This window comes from Doryrhamphus excisus, chromosome 13, assembly GCF_030265055.1.
Source record: "Doryrhamphus excisus isolate RoL2022-K1 chromosome 13, RoL_Dexc_1.0, whole genome shotgun sequence".
Classification (NCBI taxonomy): Eukaryota; Metazoa; Chordata; class Actinopteri; order Syngnathiformes; family Syngnathidae; genus Doryrhamphus; species Doryrhamphus excisus.
In genome coordinates this window covers 7,080,621-7,096,709 of record NC_080478.1, presented here as the reverse complement: position 1 = coordinate 7,096,709, position 16,089 = coordinate 7,080,621, and the positions used below count along the sequence as shown (strand labels likewise).

The window sequence follows — 16,089 nt, the reverse complement described above, 5'->3', positions numbered from 1 at the left end:
TCCCACTAAGAGTAACCAGAGCGGTTTCGTCAATAATTGATCATCACACACCTGCTTGGCCGCAGCAAAGGGAGTCTGCCTTTAACAGTCACAAGGGTCCCTCTGTTAGTGCCTTTTGATATTCAAATTGACAAATGGTCGCCAACCTTTTATGAATTTAAAATGTGCGGAAATCTTTTCATGCGGGGATCAGCTTTAAAGATTCCGGCCACCCCGTCCAACCCATAGGAGCGGATGTGATCACTTTTGATGACTCCTAAATGGAATGCCAATGACAATTTGTTGCCAGTGTGTTGGAATCCCTTCTTGTCTCCTCTGTCACCACAGTTTTTCATTCATACCAGGCTTGAGTATGCTTTGACAGTCCGTCCGGTTCTCCGTAACCTCAAAATAACGGAAAATCCACAAAGTCAGGAAAGTGGTGTACTATGAAGCAATGGTGAATGTAAACATACACGGGTGGACTTGTAGCATAGTTAATTTGATCCTTTGTGCCGCCATTTATTGGGAATGTTTGCTGCAACCAGTAAATCGCTCAAAGCCTTGCCCGTCCTATTTGCCAGTTCTTTTCAATAGTATCTCTGAAGTATCTCCTGACACCACATAGATTTGGAAAATCCATGATTTGGGACATACAGTGTACTGTTGTGCGGGGATTGATAGGTGCAATGTTGCTTCTTTTTGTAAGTATGAATGCGCATTGTGTTCTGCATCCTTGTGGTGTATTACTGCAGTCTATTGGTGCTCTGTTGTATGTGTATTGTGTTTAATACTGCTATCAGTAGAGGGTGTTATATACTCATGTGGAAGAGGTGTGCAGCTCCACCTCCTCTCGGTGTGTTTACATGCCTGTACAAGCACATTAGTAGACTCACAGTAGACAATAGCTGGCTAAATATAAAGCCACAGTTCTTATTGACTATGGTCGAACCTGCCCGTTGTGTTATGCGTCCTGCAGAACATTGTCAATCAATCTTTGAATCTTCGATTCAAGCGTAGGGTGACGATGATGATGGCAAAGCAATTTATTTAACAAGGATACAAAAACGCTACAGCTGAATGGCGCCGATGCAAAGCAATATATGAGTCACTTAATTTATTGTGTCTAAATTAGTAGATTGATGAACCATGCTTATTATTGGTGGAATACAATTATCTCTTGTTTATTGTGGTTTGGTGATTCGTGAATTTCCACAAAGTAGGGTCAAATATTAATTAAAAGAATATTTTTGTTGTCACAGCATAGAAATTCCTTTAATAACTGCCTAAATATGTTTTTATACCACTGCTAAAGCCCTCTAGGCATGAAATAATACCCGTATAGTCACATTTACTCCCATATTACCCAATATAGTAGACATAATCAGAGAAAGAGGCCATTTATGACATAAATAAGACTTGTACTAGTGTGTTTCAATAAATGTCTTCCGGACATGTGAACGGGAAGTGAACAGGAAGTGATTCATGTGATTAATTCATGTGATTGTGTTACTAGTAACACAGAGTGGCCAGTGTAGAATACAGCTCTATTGCCTTAAATTATATTTATATTTTAGTTAATTTAGACCATTTTTATACTTGAAAATAAATATTTTATGTCAAGAACCCATGATGTTGTGAAGGATGTCTTTGCGGCCTATGGTTAATCAAAAAATATGCACATTTTTCATTTAAAATGACACATTTATAAGCATTATAATGGCTAAATGAATTACAATACACATATAAGACATTCTGAGGACACATTCAAAGAGGATGTGATGATATGTAGTATTGTACACCGGTCACTAGGTGTTAGCAATGTTACTGTAATGTTCAGGGAGACACACAAGCACCAGAATTGATAGCCGGAGCAACAGACGTTAATTACATACTTGAATTATCTCAAAACAGGCACAGTGAACCCTCATAAAAACATGGGCTACTGTTATGGCACACCAAGCTAAAACTCAACTTTGAACTCCTGATGTCACTTCCTGTCCGTCCACAACTCAGCTCCCCTAGGGTACACATTTATAGCAGTGCACACCAGCAGACTTATCTATGTCTTAAATGGCTTATTTACTCTTATTATATCTTTTATATTGGGTAATATGATTGGAAAGGGGGCGGCATGGCGGTCTCGTGGTTAGCGCGCAGACCTCACAGCTAGGAGACCAGGGTTCAATCCCCACCCTCGGCCATCTCTGTGTGGAGTTTGCATGTTCTCCCCGTGCATGCGTGGGTTTTCTCCGGGTACTCCGGTTTCCTCCCACATTCCAAAAACATGCTAGGTTAATTGGCGACTCCAAATTGTCCGTAGGTATGAATGTGAGTGTGAATGGTTGTTTGTCTATATGTGCCCTGTGATTGGCTGGCGACCAGTCCAGTGTGTACCCCGCCTCTCGCCCGAAGACAGCTGGGATAGGCTCCAGCACCCCCCGCGACCCTTGTGAGGAAAAGCGGTAGAAAATGAATGAATGAATGAATGATTGGAAAGGTAACAATAGGGGTGTTAGTCCATGTCTAGAGGGCTCTAATAATTTTAAACAATGTATATAGAAGGTCAGAAACAGGTTTTCTATGCTCTAACTAAGAACATATTCCATTTATAAATAAGGAATCCTACTTTGTGGAAATTCACTTTTCCCCAATTAACTGCTATAAACAAGGGATTACTGTACTTGTATGTACTACACAATGATGTGCTATACATACATGTCACTATATTGACAGTTACTATGGTACCCATTATGTCATTGTATGGTCATATCACCTCGTACTTCGGTACGTGACAAAAATAAAATTAAATTAAAAAATGTATTATGGAAAGCAGGAAGTGAACAAATGTTACAGTTAGTGATTGTAAAAGTACCAGACGGAGGGGTAGGATTTAATAAGCTTTGCTTCTTCCTACTCCTTTTGGACATGTGGAACTGTGAACTGATTATGGGATGCACTCAATTGTAATCTGATGCATGTTCAAATGAAATTAAACCATTACCATTACCATATCCTCATTACAGTATTTTTGTACTAAAGTTCATAGACAATTCTCATGAGAACAGACTCCTTGCATCATAATTCCAAGCTGTGTCTTCCCTAATAAGTAAAGGACCTTGTGTTAATGTGCATCAGTTGATCCATATTTTGATCCTCCCTTGGGATTTGCTGATGCACACGCTTCCCTGCACAGGGCAGCAATTATCACCTTGTCACCAGCAGATATTTGCATTGACCAACACGTTAGAGTCCAGCACAAATGCCATTCAGCTCCAAAGCCTCAGTGCGTCTCTAAAGACCCGACCTCCTTAATACCACCCCTCATCCTTACTCGTCTCCATGCATTAAACAGATAGATCCAAGCCCCCGATATCGTTATGCAGGAGGCATCCTGCTAAGAGAGGTATTTAATGGAGAATTAGCTCATTATCACATAGCTAATTATGCTTATAAATAGCAGTGGTGTTGCTGAGACCCACTGGCAAGTTTCTCACAGAGTACCTGATTTGTTTTTAGAGCTGTGAAATGAAAACTGTTAGGCATGAAAAGCTGAAAATTGTGAGGCCAGCCTTGTTGATTGATGCCACCCAAGAGTATTTATAATGAATGTTAATTTGATTATAGCACCTCACAGATTTGAACACATTTGGCTAACTTGGGATTCAACACATCAGTGTGGAGTGAAACTATTGTTCCATTATTATTATTTGCGGATATTGCAAAACCTCAATTGAAAACATTGAGCTAATTTTTTTAATGAATACAAAAATTTTAAAAAATAAATACAAAGGCAGTAAATAGTAATCATGAATAAAATGCATTCAAACTGATATGAGTAGGCCAACATAAACAAAATCGCTACAATTAATGTTGGTATAATTTTAATAGTCTAAGTAATGGGACACATGTACATTTTATAAATCTATGCATCTTAAATATCTGAATAAAATATCAAAATAAATAAAATGACGCACAAATGTAATTTTGTAATAAAAAATTAACAACAACATTTTTACCCATTTTTGAAAACATAGAGCGGACTGGATTATATGTTGATTATGTGGATAATCGATTTTAGAGAAAAGACTTCTAAAGGCTTTTTAAAGGCTTTTAAGTGTGCTCTGTAGTGCGGAAAATACAATAATTAAAAGAACAATACAAAACATATATTTTTTGATTTAGCATAGTGTGAAATAAAGCATAAAGCTTCAGGATATTGCAATTTCATCACATTTTTTCAATGCAATTTATTGAAAATAGGCATTTATGGACATTTTGTATAATTCTCGTATTGGAAACTGCAGAGAGTAATTGGTATCTGTTTGGTGTAAGGCCACCTGTACAAATACATATTATTTTTATTATATGTTCTTTGTTTGTTCTCTTTTATCTGTACAGCGACCTTGGGTGTCATGAAAGGCACTTTAAAATAAAATGTATTATTATTATTACATATTATTTGCATATAGTAAATATAATGTATAATACTAACCTAATCTTTTTTTCAGTAGTATCTTAAAATGACTTTACCACAAATAAATAACAATAATTACCTAAAATAAAATATATTGCAATATAATATGTTCCCCTTCCCCTGGTGACATTTCTGCATCCTCCCTACAGAGACGCTGACTTTGACACTTTTCTGTATGTTTATTCTCTTTTCTAGGTAGATGATGCTGTGTTCTGTGCGGGCCAGATCGCACTGATCCCCTGCACCATGCAGCTGGTGAAGGCTGGAACAAGGATGCAGGCTCAGTTGTGTGTCAGCCACGTGCGAAAGGTTCTGGAAGCCATGATCAGCTGCTTGACTCTGGGCCACATCATCCAGGTCCACTGCTACACCACAAGACGCCAGGACATCCCTGTTATCCGCGCTGTATGGGTACGCATGCTGGAGCCTGCAGAAGAGGTAAGTGAATGTATGAATTTTACTACATGGAAGGACAAAAAGGTAGATATGTTCAAACTTTGTGTCCAAATCAAGACTTCCAACATCTTGAAGCTTTGGCTGTCATAGGATATGACACAGTTTTGTTCTACTTTTTGGATTTTGTAATATGCTTGTCAAAAAATGACACAATCCCACCAGCCTGTGTGATTTACTGCAAAATCTGAATATTGAAGCCTGTAAAAATTTAGCATATTGGGCACAAAATACAGCTTGGCTTTCCAGGAAGTGACACAAAGTTGACATCCTCTCTCCAGGCTTTAACCCCCCGCTCCAGCAGAGCCACATGTTGGAGGTACATCTCTGTCCCTTGGGGTCTCGTCCCACGACGAGACAGATTACAATGGGCGGAGAGAGGCTGCCAGGCAAGACTGGTGCTCCGGAGCAAGGGGTTGTAAGCCAGGGCGACGGAATGGAGAGTGGAGGGGGGGGATAAGCTGCTCTGAGAGTTGAACCCAGCTCCAAAATGGAGTGTAGGGGGGCAAAGGATTAGGGAGGCTCTAAGGAAGACATCTGCTTCTGTGCCTTGCTGCACATTATCAAAGACGCCAGCGCTTCCCACATCATCAAGTTTTCATGAGAGAAGTCGGCGGTGAATATCAGTCGCAGCGCCGGTCTCAGGGGGGGGAGAAGGGTGAGGAACTTTCTCTTTCCTGTTCACAAATAATCGGGACGCTTCACTTAGAATAGAAAAAATATATATATCGGTCGGTTCTGGGGTATCTGTTTTATTCCCATCAATGCTCTAAATCAGGGGTCTCAAACACGTGGCGCCCCCGCCTTGATAAGAAAGTTTAATGTTAGTGCGGCCCGCGCAAGTTTGATATGGATGCTGTATGGTATCATGTACCCAGAAAAAATTATTACGTTTGATTAATGTTCATGTTAAAGGTTAAATAACTGTTAATAGTTATCCTCCCTATCCGTGTGGAAGTGGTAAGTTTTTGGCTATTTAAGTTTAAAGGAAATAACTTGAAGGCTACCGTTTAGGTCGCTAGCTCTCTAGTTTGCGAGTTAGCATGTGTCTCAAGACCCTGCAGTTGCGCAATATGTTGTAAATAAAAAGAGTATAAATGTGACTATAGTCGTGTTTTGTCATGTCTACAGGGCTCTAATAATGCTTTGTTCATTTTAATCTGAAAAAAATAATTTGTCTACCCACCAACTATATGTGGTTTCTTAAGTTTTTATTATTTGCTGTTTTATAATTATTATTATATTTATTTATTTATATAATAATAATAATAATAATAATTTATTTATTTATATTTTATTTATTACTGATTGATTGATTTTCTTTATTCTTGATTTGTTTCTTTATTTTTCATCTTATTTTGTGTAGAAAAATAAAAAGTAAGATATTTGAGAACAGTGGAATGTTTTATCAGAGCTTTTCTTGTAGAAAATTCTGAAATTTAACAACTCATTATATAGAACAACTTTAAATTAATGATCATTTGTGGTGCATGAGAAAGTGGAAAGGAAAACATGGCTTACAAAGTGTATTATGCAACACAGCAGCAATAGAACCAATGCTGTAATAGCAGTATGGCACAAATGAGTCAGCCAGCATTAATAGCGCAGATGAGATCATAATAAAAAAAAAAAAACAATACAGGAAGTAGAACATGCTAATGGTTGCTGGTCCGATCCTCTGTCAGTGTATAGATTTAAGTATACTGTATTTCCAGAATATTGCAGCATTTATAGCATTGATTACATGTATTATGCTTATTGTGGGGCTGCATGGCGGACGAGTGGTTAGCGCGCAGACCTCACAGCTAGGAGACCAGGGTTCAATTCCACCGTCGGCCATCTCTGTGTGGATTTTGCATGTTCTCCCCTTGCATGCGTGGGTTTTCTCTGGGGATCTTAAAACCCTTCTCCCGCAGATGTTGTCTGATGGTTATTGGACTGCGGTAAAAACCTTCATTCGTACCGCCGATCATCCCATTGGGCGTCTATCTACAACTGTGACCCTCAGGATCATTGAAGTTTCAAATGACGTCCAATCTCAGCAATTTTTGCCTTTGCCATCACAAGATCATGAGTGTGAGTGTGAAAACCTGACAGAAACTAACATCGAATCCACATTTTTGGTAGACCTTTTGCTTTTAAAGGCTGTGGTTCTGAACTTTTGAAGCTGTGATTATAACCATAATATTTAATCCTAACATTTTAATCAGGATTGTATAATATTTTTCTATCCATATAGAGGAGGCCTATTTTAAATGTATTGAGATTACAAGGCATCTTTGAGCAAACCTTGGGCATGGTAATGGTAATGGTTTTATTTCATTTGAACATGCATCAGATTACAATTGAATGCATCACAAAATCAGTTCACAGTTCCACATGTCCAAAAGGAGTAGGAAGAAGCAAAGCTTATTAAATCCTACCCCTCCATCTGGGGTACTCCGGTTTCCTCCCACATTCCATAAAAATGCTAGGTTAATTGGTGACTCCAAATTGTCCAATAAGCAGTACAAGCAGTTGATGTTTGCTAAATAAAAGGATGAAGAGTCTTGAACCAGTCATGATGTGCTATATATATCACTATATTGACACTTACTATGGTACACATTATGTCATTGGATGCTCATATCACCTTGTACTTCGGTACGAGGTGCATTATTAAAGAAAACAAACAAACACAACCTTAAACTGTATTATGGAAAGCAGGAAGTGAACAAATGTAACAGTTACTGATTGTAAAAGTACCAGATGGAGGGGTAGGATTTAATAAGCTTTGCTTCTTCCTAGGACTGCACGATGGTCTAGTGGTTAGCGTGCAGACCTTACAGCTAGGAGACGAGGGTTCAATTCCACCCTCGGCCATCTCTGTGTGGAGTTTGCATGTTCTCCCTGTGCATGCGTGCATGGGTTTTCAAAAACATGCTAGACTCCAAATTGTCCATAGGTATGAATGTGAGTGTGAATGGTTGTTTGTCTATATGTGCCCTGTGATTGGCTGGCGACCAGTCCAGGGTGTACCCCGCCTCTCGCCCGAACACAGCTGGGATAGGCTCCAGCACCCCCCGCGACCCTCGTGAGGATAAGCGGTAGCAAATGAATGAATGAATGCTTATTGTGTGCATGGTGGCATGGTTCAGTCGTCTTCCAATCTGATGGTTGCTGGTTTGATCCTCGGTTGGTGAATAGATTTCAACCACGATCCTACACTCTAGTTCATACTGAAAACTTGTCAAACTTATTTTTTCACTTCCTTGAAAACTGTTTGCTTCATTCCATCGTGTGGAGTGAATAAAAATCTATATCAGGGGGTTGCCTACAGCCACATATGTTAATACCCAATGAATATCAGAGACTTTGCAGTTAACTGAACATAGTTGAAACATAGTACAATCTGAAACCTTTAATACGGGTTATATTTCATCCTACATCCAGTGCTGCCTCTAAAGCCATGAGATCTGGAGCGTCTCCCCCTGCACTCATGAGCTCTGACCCGCCTCTCTCTTTTTAATGTTTGTTTTCCTTCTCCCCGCTAACTGGCATCCTTCGTGCGTTGGGGCGAGAGGGCGTGAAAGCCGAACGGTAAACACGGTAATAAGGAAGTGGTGTAAAGGCAGCAGGACCAGCAGGGAGCTGATGGGACGACTCCGCTTAAGCAAGTTCCCCTACATTTCCTGCGCAGCGGGGCGCCTTCGGCACGCAGCTCTCCTGGCTCTCAGCACTTACTGTAGCTGCTGTCAGCCTGCCATAATATCCCTTTCACGCTTCTTGTCCGAGGATTCTTGCAGCGAGTAAGCCCTGATGTTTGCTTACATGAAACACTCCAGGCCTTGTGGTCGTTTGTAGCACAGGAAATTAGAAGAGAACATGGCTTCATTCCATGCTATTAAAGAGCAAAATGATGGTTTTAAAATGTTAGGTTAGTTTCATTTTTGTTTAGTTTCTGCAAAAACTGCATAAACTGCAGTCAATGCACAGTACGAAATACTAGTACTTCTCCAAAAATGATATATGTTACTATTTTGTTTTTGTATTGTATTACATTGCAAAAATGCGCAGACCTCACAGCTAGCAGACCAGGGTTCAATTCCACCCTTGGTCATCGTTGTGTGGAGTTTGCATGTTCTCCCCGTGCACGGGGAGAACATGCAAACACTACAGCCTATCGTGGGTTTACACATCTGTCTGTTCGTAAACAGGAGTTTTATTTACGTTTTTAATGGCGTATTTATATAAGCCATAATACAAGTGTAAAGCCATTTAAAGCCGCCATTACAATATTTTGATGAGACAATTGCCACTGCAAGATGTACACTATCCAGAAAAACAACGGAAACTGGTATTGTGTGTGTCTATGCTATGTTATAGATGTCTCATATGTCATTTTTTTTTTATTCTATCTACTATAACAATACAGGGTAACAATACAGAAATGTAAAGGTGGCTATATGAGTGTTACTTCGTCTTTAGAGGGCTCTAATAATGTTAAAAGCTGTATTTAGACAATCGTAAAGAGGTTTTTTTTATGCTTTCACTACGGAAATATTTGTGGCAAAAATAAAGGAATTGATCTCACTGCTCCAATACTTCTGCATGGTGCAGTAAGTCTGTAAATCTGGAACGGAGTCCATCTCTAAAATTCTAAACCCAAAGTCTTGTTTATCATTTCCTGCAAAACAAACTTCCCTCCTGCTCCAACATGAATAAAAGACCAAACAAAGCTCTGATGTGAGCTTGTCCGACAGCTTAAAAAGTCAGCAAGTGGCGTGTCATGACAAAGTCCTGCAGCACCACGCCGGCTGGAACCCCCTCAGTATCCGAGGCCTGCAGGGTGGCCTTTAAGCCTGGCTGAGCAAGGTCCAACCACCCCCCCGTCCCTCCTCCCGATCCTGTCACTTCTCTCCTTGTTTAGCCTCTCTGTTCCATGTTCAATCAGTATTGACAAGCACTCCCCTCTAGGAGAAACACCTAGCATACCGCCAGAAGTGCTAATATAACATTTATCAACGCATCGCTCACGTATGTGTGCTGTCACGTTGACATGCTAAAAGAGCAGGCCATTGTTCCCCGCCTCTACACCAGGGGTCTCAAACATGCGGCATGAAAGTTTAATGTTTGATATGGATGCTGTATGGTATCATGTACCCAGTAAAAAATATTACGTTTGATTAATGTTCATGTTAAAGGTTAAATAACTGTTAATAGTTATCCTCCCTATCCGTGTGGAAGTGGTAAGTTTTTGGCTTTTTAAGTTTAAAGGAAATAACTTGGAGGCTACCGTTTAGGTCGCTAGCTCTCTAGTTTGCGAGTTAGCATGTGTCTCAAGACCCTGCAGTTGCGCAATATGTTGTAAATAAAAAGAGTATAAATGTGACTATAGTCGTGTTTTGTCATGTCTACAGGGCTCTAATAATGCTTTGTTCATTTTAATCTGAAAAAAATAATTTGTCTACCCACCAACTATATGTGGTTTCTTAAGTTTTTATTATTTGCCGTTTTATTATTATTATATTTATTTATTACTGATTGATTTTCTTTATTCTTGATCTTATTTTGTGTAGAAAAATAAAAAGTAAGATATTTGAGAACAGTGGAATGTTTTATCAGAGCTTTTCTTGTAGAAAATCGGAACCAAAGCAAAGTTTATTCATTTTTCTGTTTTTAATAAATGCGGTTTTTTTGTTTTTTTTTGGAAAACCTGATGCGGCCCAGCCTCACCCAGACCCTAGCTCCAGTGGCCCCCAGGTAAATTGAGTTTGAGACCCCTGCCTCTACACAATTAATTACGAGTTTGAGAAAGTTTTATGTGAAGGTGGATGGCGTCAGGTCGTGATACGACGGGGGAAGGACAAAGAGGCCTCTCGTCCGTGATTTCGCTCATTCTCAACAGAAAAACTAAAAATGCGAGTAACCTGTTATTATTCTGCACTTACAGACTACGGGGTGTAAATGGATGAAAATTGATCCAGCAAATTGAAAAGGGGGTTAAGTGTTTTTGCCCTTATCGACTCTGCCTGAAACGGTGCTTATATAAAACACTCATTTCTGTCCCATTAGCGGATGATGCCACAGCCGAGTATTATGGTCCTCCAAGACATTTTGTTACATCTAATGGCCCCTCAGTCCTTCGGTGGGGGGGGGCGAAGAAGAAAGATTGTATGTTGTGGATGATCCTCCCTAGAGAGGTGAAAAGTTGACGTAAAAAGGAGCTGTCATGTTAGCGACGCCCGCGTGCGTTTTTGTTTATGGTTAGCTGAAAGCATTATGGATTCTCTTGCAATTGTTTGCACACTATCATTACTCCACCGTCACCTCACAATCTGCTGGTAATGGACAGCCTGTCACAGCTGTCATGGAAAGAGTGCATCTTGGCCGTGCATGTGTATGGTCCAATTCTCTTAAATGTGTTTCACAATTACTTTCATCGGACAAGGAATTGGTCATTTGTGTGTGTACAGGAAACATAATTTTTTTTTTTGTCACAGGATATACTTTAGTAACATATCAAACCATATGACAAAACTGTATAATTAATGTATTTGATGTATATGATGTTTGCAGATGACATTGTGATTTATAGTAAGAGTAAGGAACAGTTGGAGGAGGTGCTAGAAGAGTGGAGGTTTTCCCTGGAAAGGAGAAGAATGAAGATTAGCTGCAGCAAGACGGAATATATGTGTGGGAATGAGAGGGACCCAAGTGGAAGAGTGAGGTTCCAGGGAGAAGAGATACAGAAGGTGGATTTAAGTACAGTAAACCTCGGATTCAATTGTTCCCACTGGTTTTGTTCAATATAAGCGAAATCCGTTATATGCGTATACCGGAGAATGTCCGTTTTACGCATATATCGGATTTATATCCGGTATATGCGTAAATCGGATTTTATCCGTTATAAAAAGGCACTTCCTTGACTATGTTTCCAATGTACCTGGACGCGCAGGCAACGCTGCAAACGCTGCAAATGACGTCGTATAGCGGCCTGTCACGATTCGGCGAATCGGAGCGCCACGATGCGGCCATCCGATATATGCGAGGGAAATTTAATGGAAATGCATTGGAACGAGACTGGAGATTTTGTCCGAAATAGGTGAAATCCGTTATAAAAAATCCGATATATGCAATGAATTTTTATTGGAAATGCATTACAGAAAAATTGGTTCTTTTTTATCTGTCCGTTGTGAGCGAATTTCCGATATATCCGAGTCCGATATATCCGAGGTTTACTGTACTTGGGGTCAACAGTCCAAAACAATGGAGATTGTGAAAAGGAGGTGAAGAAGCGTGTGCAGGCAGGATGGAACGGGTGGAGAAAAATGTCAGGCGTGATGTTTGATAGAAGAGTTTCAGCTAAAATGAAAGGAAAGGTATACAAAACTGTAGTGAGACCAGCCATGTTGTTTGGTCTAGAGACAGGAAGCAGAACTGGAGGTAGCAGAGATGAGGATGCTGAGGTTCTCATTGGGAGTGACCAGGATGGATAGGATCAGGAAGGAGTACATCAGAGGTACATTACATGTTAGGGGCCTTGGTTGGGACATGTCCAGAGGAGAGATAGTGAATATATTGGTAGAAGGATGCTGCCAGGTAGGAGGCGTAAAGGAAGACCAAAGAGGAGGTTAATGGATGTAGTGAAGGAGGACATGAGGGTAGTTGGTGTGAGAGACAGGGTTGGATGGAGGAGATTGATTTGCTGTAGCGACCCGTGAATTGAAAAGCCAGAAGAGAAAGAAGAAGAAGAAGAGTCGTAGTTTCTAAGTATAGATGTCATGAGATTAGACTTAGTCATAAACTAGCTAAACCGCTATGGTCAAAGTTTAAGAAAAATACACTAAATAATACAGTTTATATTAACTAAGAAATGTCTTTAGGATGTTTTTAAACTCATCCATGACCAATTACATATTTATGTGGTTTTTTTTTTCAACCCAACGGCTAGCTCCCAAAGACATATTTATACATCTTTTATGTTTTTTGCACGAGAGGCGCAAAGAGCATGTTTGATGCCGTTTTAAGCCAACAAAAACGAGCATTTTATAAGAACTGGGCCTGTATCTCTCCGATTGAAATACACGCTGCACAGCAACCAGGAAGTGAAAAGGCATCTCGCTTTGTTGCACGGAGGAGGTTACGCATTGAAGGGAAATTTTAACGATTGCACGGATGTGCTAATGTGTGCACACACACAGTTCAGGTACAGATGTGAAAATTGTAAAAAGTTTATGCTGTTTTATTTGTAAAAAAAAAAATCATTTTAAAATCATGTAAATGCTATTATATATGGCTACATTTGTGGAAGCTTGAAATGTATTATTTTACAAAAAGCCTTTTTTGGTCCCTTTCTTGGGGATATTTTGCTGAAACCTTTCTATGTTCTACTGCTGATTACTAAAGAACCAAAAAAGGTAGAAATAAACTTTTTTCTGAAGAAACACGAGAGTTTAATCTTTATTTTGGTATATAACCATGTCTACATAGCCAAAGAACATAATATTCTATTCTATTACTTGAAAAAAAAAATGAAACAATTTGCAAGCACACTATACAGTAACACTGCACAGTGGCCGATTTCACCCTCAGCCATCTCTGTGTGGAATTTGCATGTTCTCCCCGTGCATGCGTGGGTTTTCTCCGAGTACTCCGGTTTCCTCCCACATTCCAAAAACATGCTAGGTTAATTGGCCACTCCAAATTGTCCATAGGTATGCATGTGAATGTGAATGGTTGTTTGACTATATGTGCCCTGTGATTGGCTGGCGACCAGTCCAGGGTGTACCCCACCTCTCGCCCTAAGTCAGCTGGGATAGACTCCAGCATACCCCCACGACCCTAATGAGGAATGGATGGATGGATGGTATACAGTAACTACAAACTACACAAGTTTATGTTGCTTTATGTTTTTTTTAATCATTCTTTAAAAGCAAGTAAAACCTGAGAATGATGTATAATGTACATGAACATGACCTCCAAGTAATATTTACTTAGATTTTCAATGCGGAAAAAGTGATTTTTTTCTAACTAAATGTTATGCCAGATTTTTTCAGTGCATGTTATTTTCCCCAGCCAATTGGTAACTCGACAAATTATACACTATTGATTTGATACTTTTTTTTTTTTTTGGTGGTTTTATTTATTTTTATATGTCACATATTAGCAGGGAGCAGACGCCTCCGTTTCTTATTGTATTTTTTGTTGTTATGTGTAACAACAACAAAATAACATTTTATTTAGAAAGCACTTTTCAAAAACTTTCATTGTAAAAGCAAACAAACACAAGTGTACAGAATACCAAAAAAAAGGTAGAAAGTAAAAACCAAAAAACAGTGTTGATAATAAATAGTCAAAAGTGCATACAATAGACAAAATTTATAGATCACAATGTGATATTTTAATAAATACTGTAAGGTCAGCAGTGTCACAGATGTGTGGAAGAATAGCGTTCCAAAGACAGGGGGCAGCAACAGAGAAGTCTATATTGGAGTTTGTTAAGGAGATAAAGAATGCCATTGTGTCCATGCTGTGCTTTATATGACCGTTTTATCCCATCTTCCTGCCTGACAGGAGCCGACTATGGGGCCTGACAGTAAACCTGCTCCATCACTGGTGCTGGTTGTTGTACCTGCCTTACCCAAAGACGCTGCCGTCGAACTCCACATCACAGCCGTCCAGGATGACCCCAGCCGAAGGACTTCCTGTCACATGACCACAAAGTTGGGTTATGGCCATATAGAGTGCCACACTCTGACATCTGCTGACCGATGCGGTGCTTCCCTGTCCCTCTGCCTGGCTGTACTCGACCCTGAGATCATTGCAGATGTCGGCGAGGTCACGGAAGCAATCGCCTCGGCTTTTGACAAAGCCCTGAAGAAGACGGAAGCCGATCTGCTGCCGCTTTGTGCACGGGTGTTCTACAAGTGTGACCACTCGCTTGGACGAGGGGTCGTTGAAGGTTTGTCAGTGAATGCAACACACACACACTCAAATATTTACATTCATTAAGGGGAATGAATAAGTTATTCAGTAGAAAACAATTGGCCCGCATGTAAAACTCCTCAAACAAAGTGACAGCCTGCCTTCATGTGCACTTCAAACTCCATACTAGATCTTCTTCTTGGGTTTAATTATTCTTGTCTTATCTCAGAATCCATTTTTTTCATTCATTCATTCATTTTCTACCGCTTTTCCTCACGAGGGTGGCGGGCATGCTGGAGCCTATCCCAGCTGTCTTCGGGCGAGAGGCGGGGTACACCCTATATTAGTGATTGGGACACCAGGCTATCATGCTAGCTGAGCGACTGAAATGATCACATTTAAAGTTCCCACATCTGTAGTTGACTGGCGGGTAGCTGGAAGAAAGCCAGGTTTTATTTTAAGATGTGTAGCGAAACCTTTTTTCATTTTTGTCCATGAAGTGGTGAGCATATAAAGAAAACTTGTTTTGTTGCTGTTAATTGTTTTGCGATTGTTTCGCCTTAAAACATTTTCCCCCCAAAAATACACAAATTACACAAAATATGAAAAAAATTATATTCATTCATTCATTTTCTACCGCTTTTCCTCACGAGGGTCGCGGGGGTGCTGGAGCCTATCCCAGCTGTCTTCGGGCGAGAGGCGGGGTACACCCTGGACTGGTGGCCAGCCAATCACAGGGCACATATAGACAAACAACCATTCACACTCACATTCATACCTATGGACAATTTGGAGTCACCAATTAACCTAGCATGTTTTTGGAATGTGGGAGGAAACCGGAGTACCCGGAGAAAACCCACGCATGCACGGTTAGAACATGCAAACTCCACACAGAGATGGCCGAGGGTGGAATTGAACCCTGGTCTCCTAGACATAGACATAGACTTTCTTTATTGTCATTGCACAATAGCAGTGAAATTGCCAACGAAATGTCGTTGCCTAGCTCCCGTATAATAATAAATAATAATGTGGAGAATAAATAGATTACATCAAATATGAACAACAATGTGCAGCGTAAACAGTAATTTGTACAAATAATTTAAATAATTTAGAATAAATAACAATAATTCAAGTTTTGGTTGTGCGTGTGGGCAGGTAGAGGGGCTTATTATATATTTTTTTTTATATATTATTATATATATATAGCTGTGAGGTCTGCGAGCTAACCACTCGACCGCCGTGCCGCCAGAATCCGTTTTTGATCAAAGAAAATA

General features: G+C 39.9%; 1 protein-coding gene across 1 annotated transcript in view; it reads left to right on the top strand.

Annotated features, from left to right (window-relative positions):
- The window catches only part of dph6 (diphthamine biosynthesis 6), a 103,766-nt gene that overhangs the window by 77,777 nt on the left and 9,900 nt on the right, over positions 1–16,089 (top strand). The window contains exons 13-14 of the mRNA XM_058091411.1: positions 4,652–4,894; positions 14,465–14,852. Of these exons, the coding sequence (XP_057947394.1) occupies positions 4,652–4,894; positions 14,465–14,852 (631 nt within the window). The remainder of the gene's footprint in view (positions 1–4,651; positions 4,895–14,464; positions 14,853–16,089) is intronic.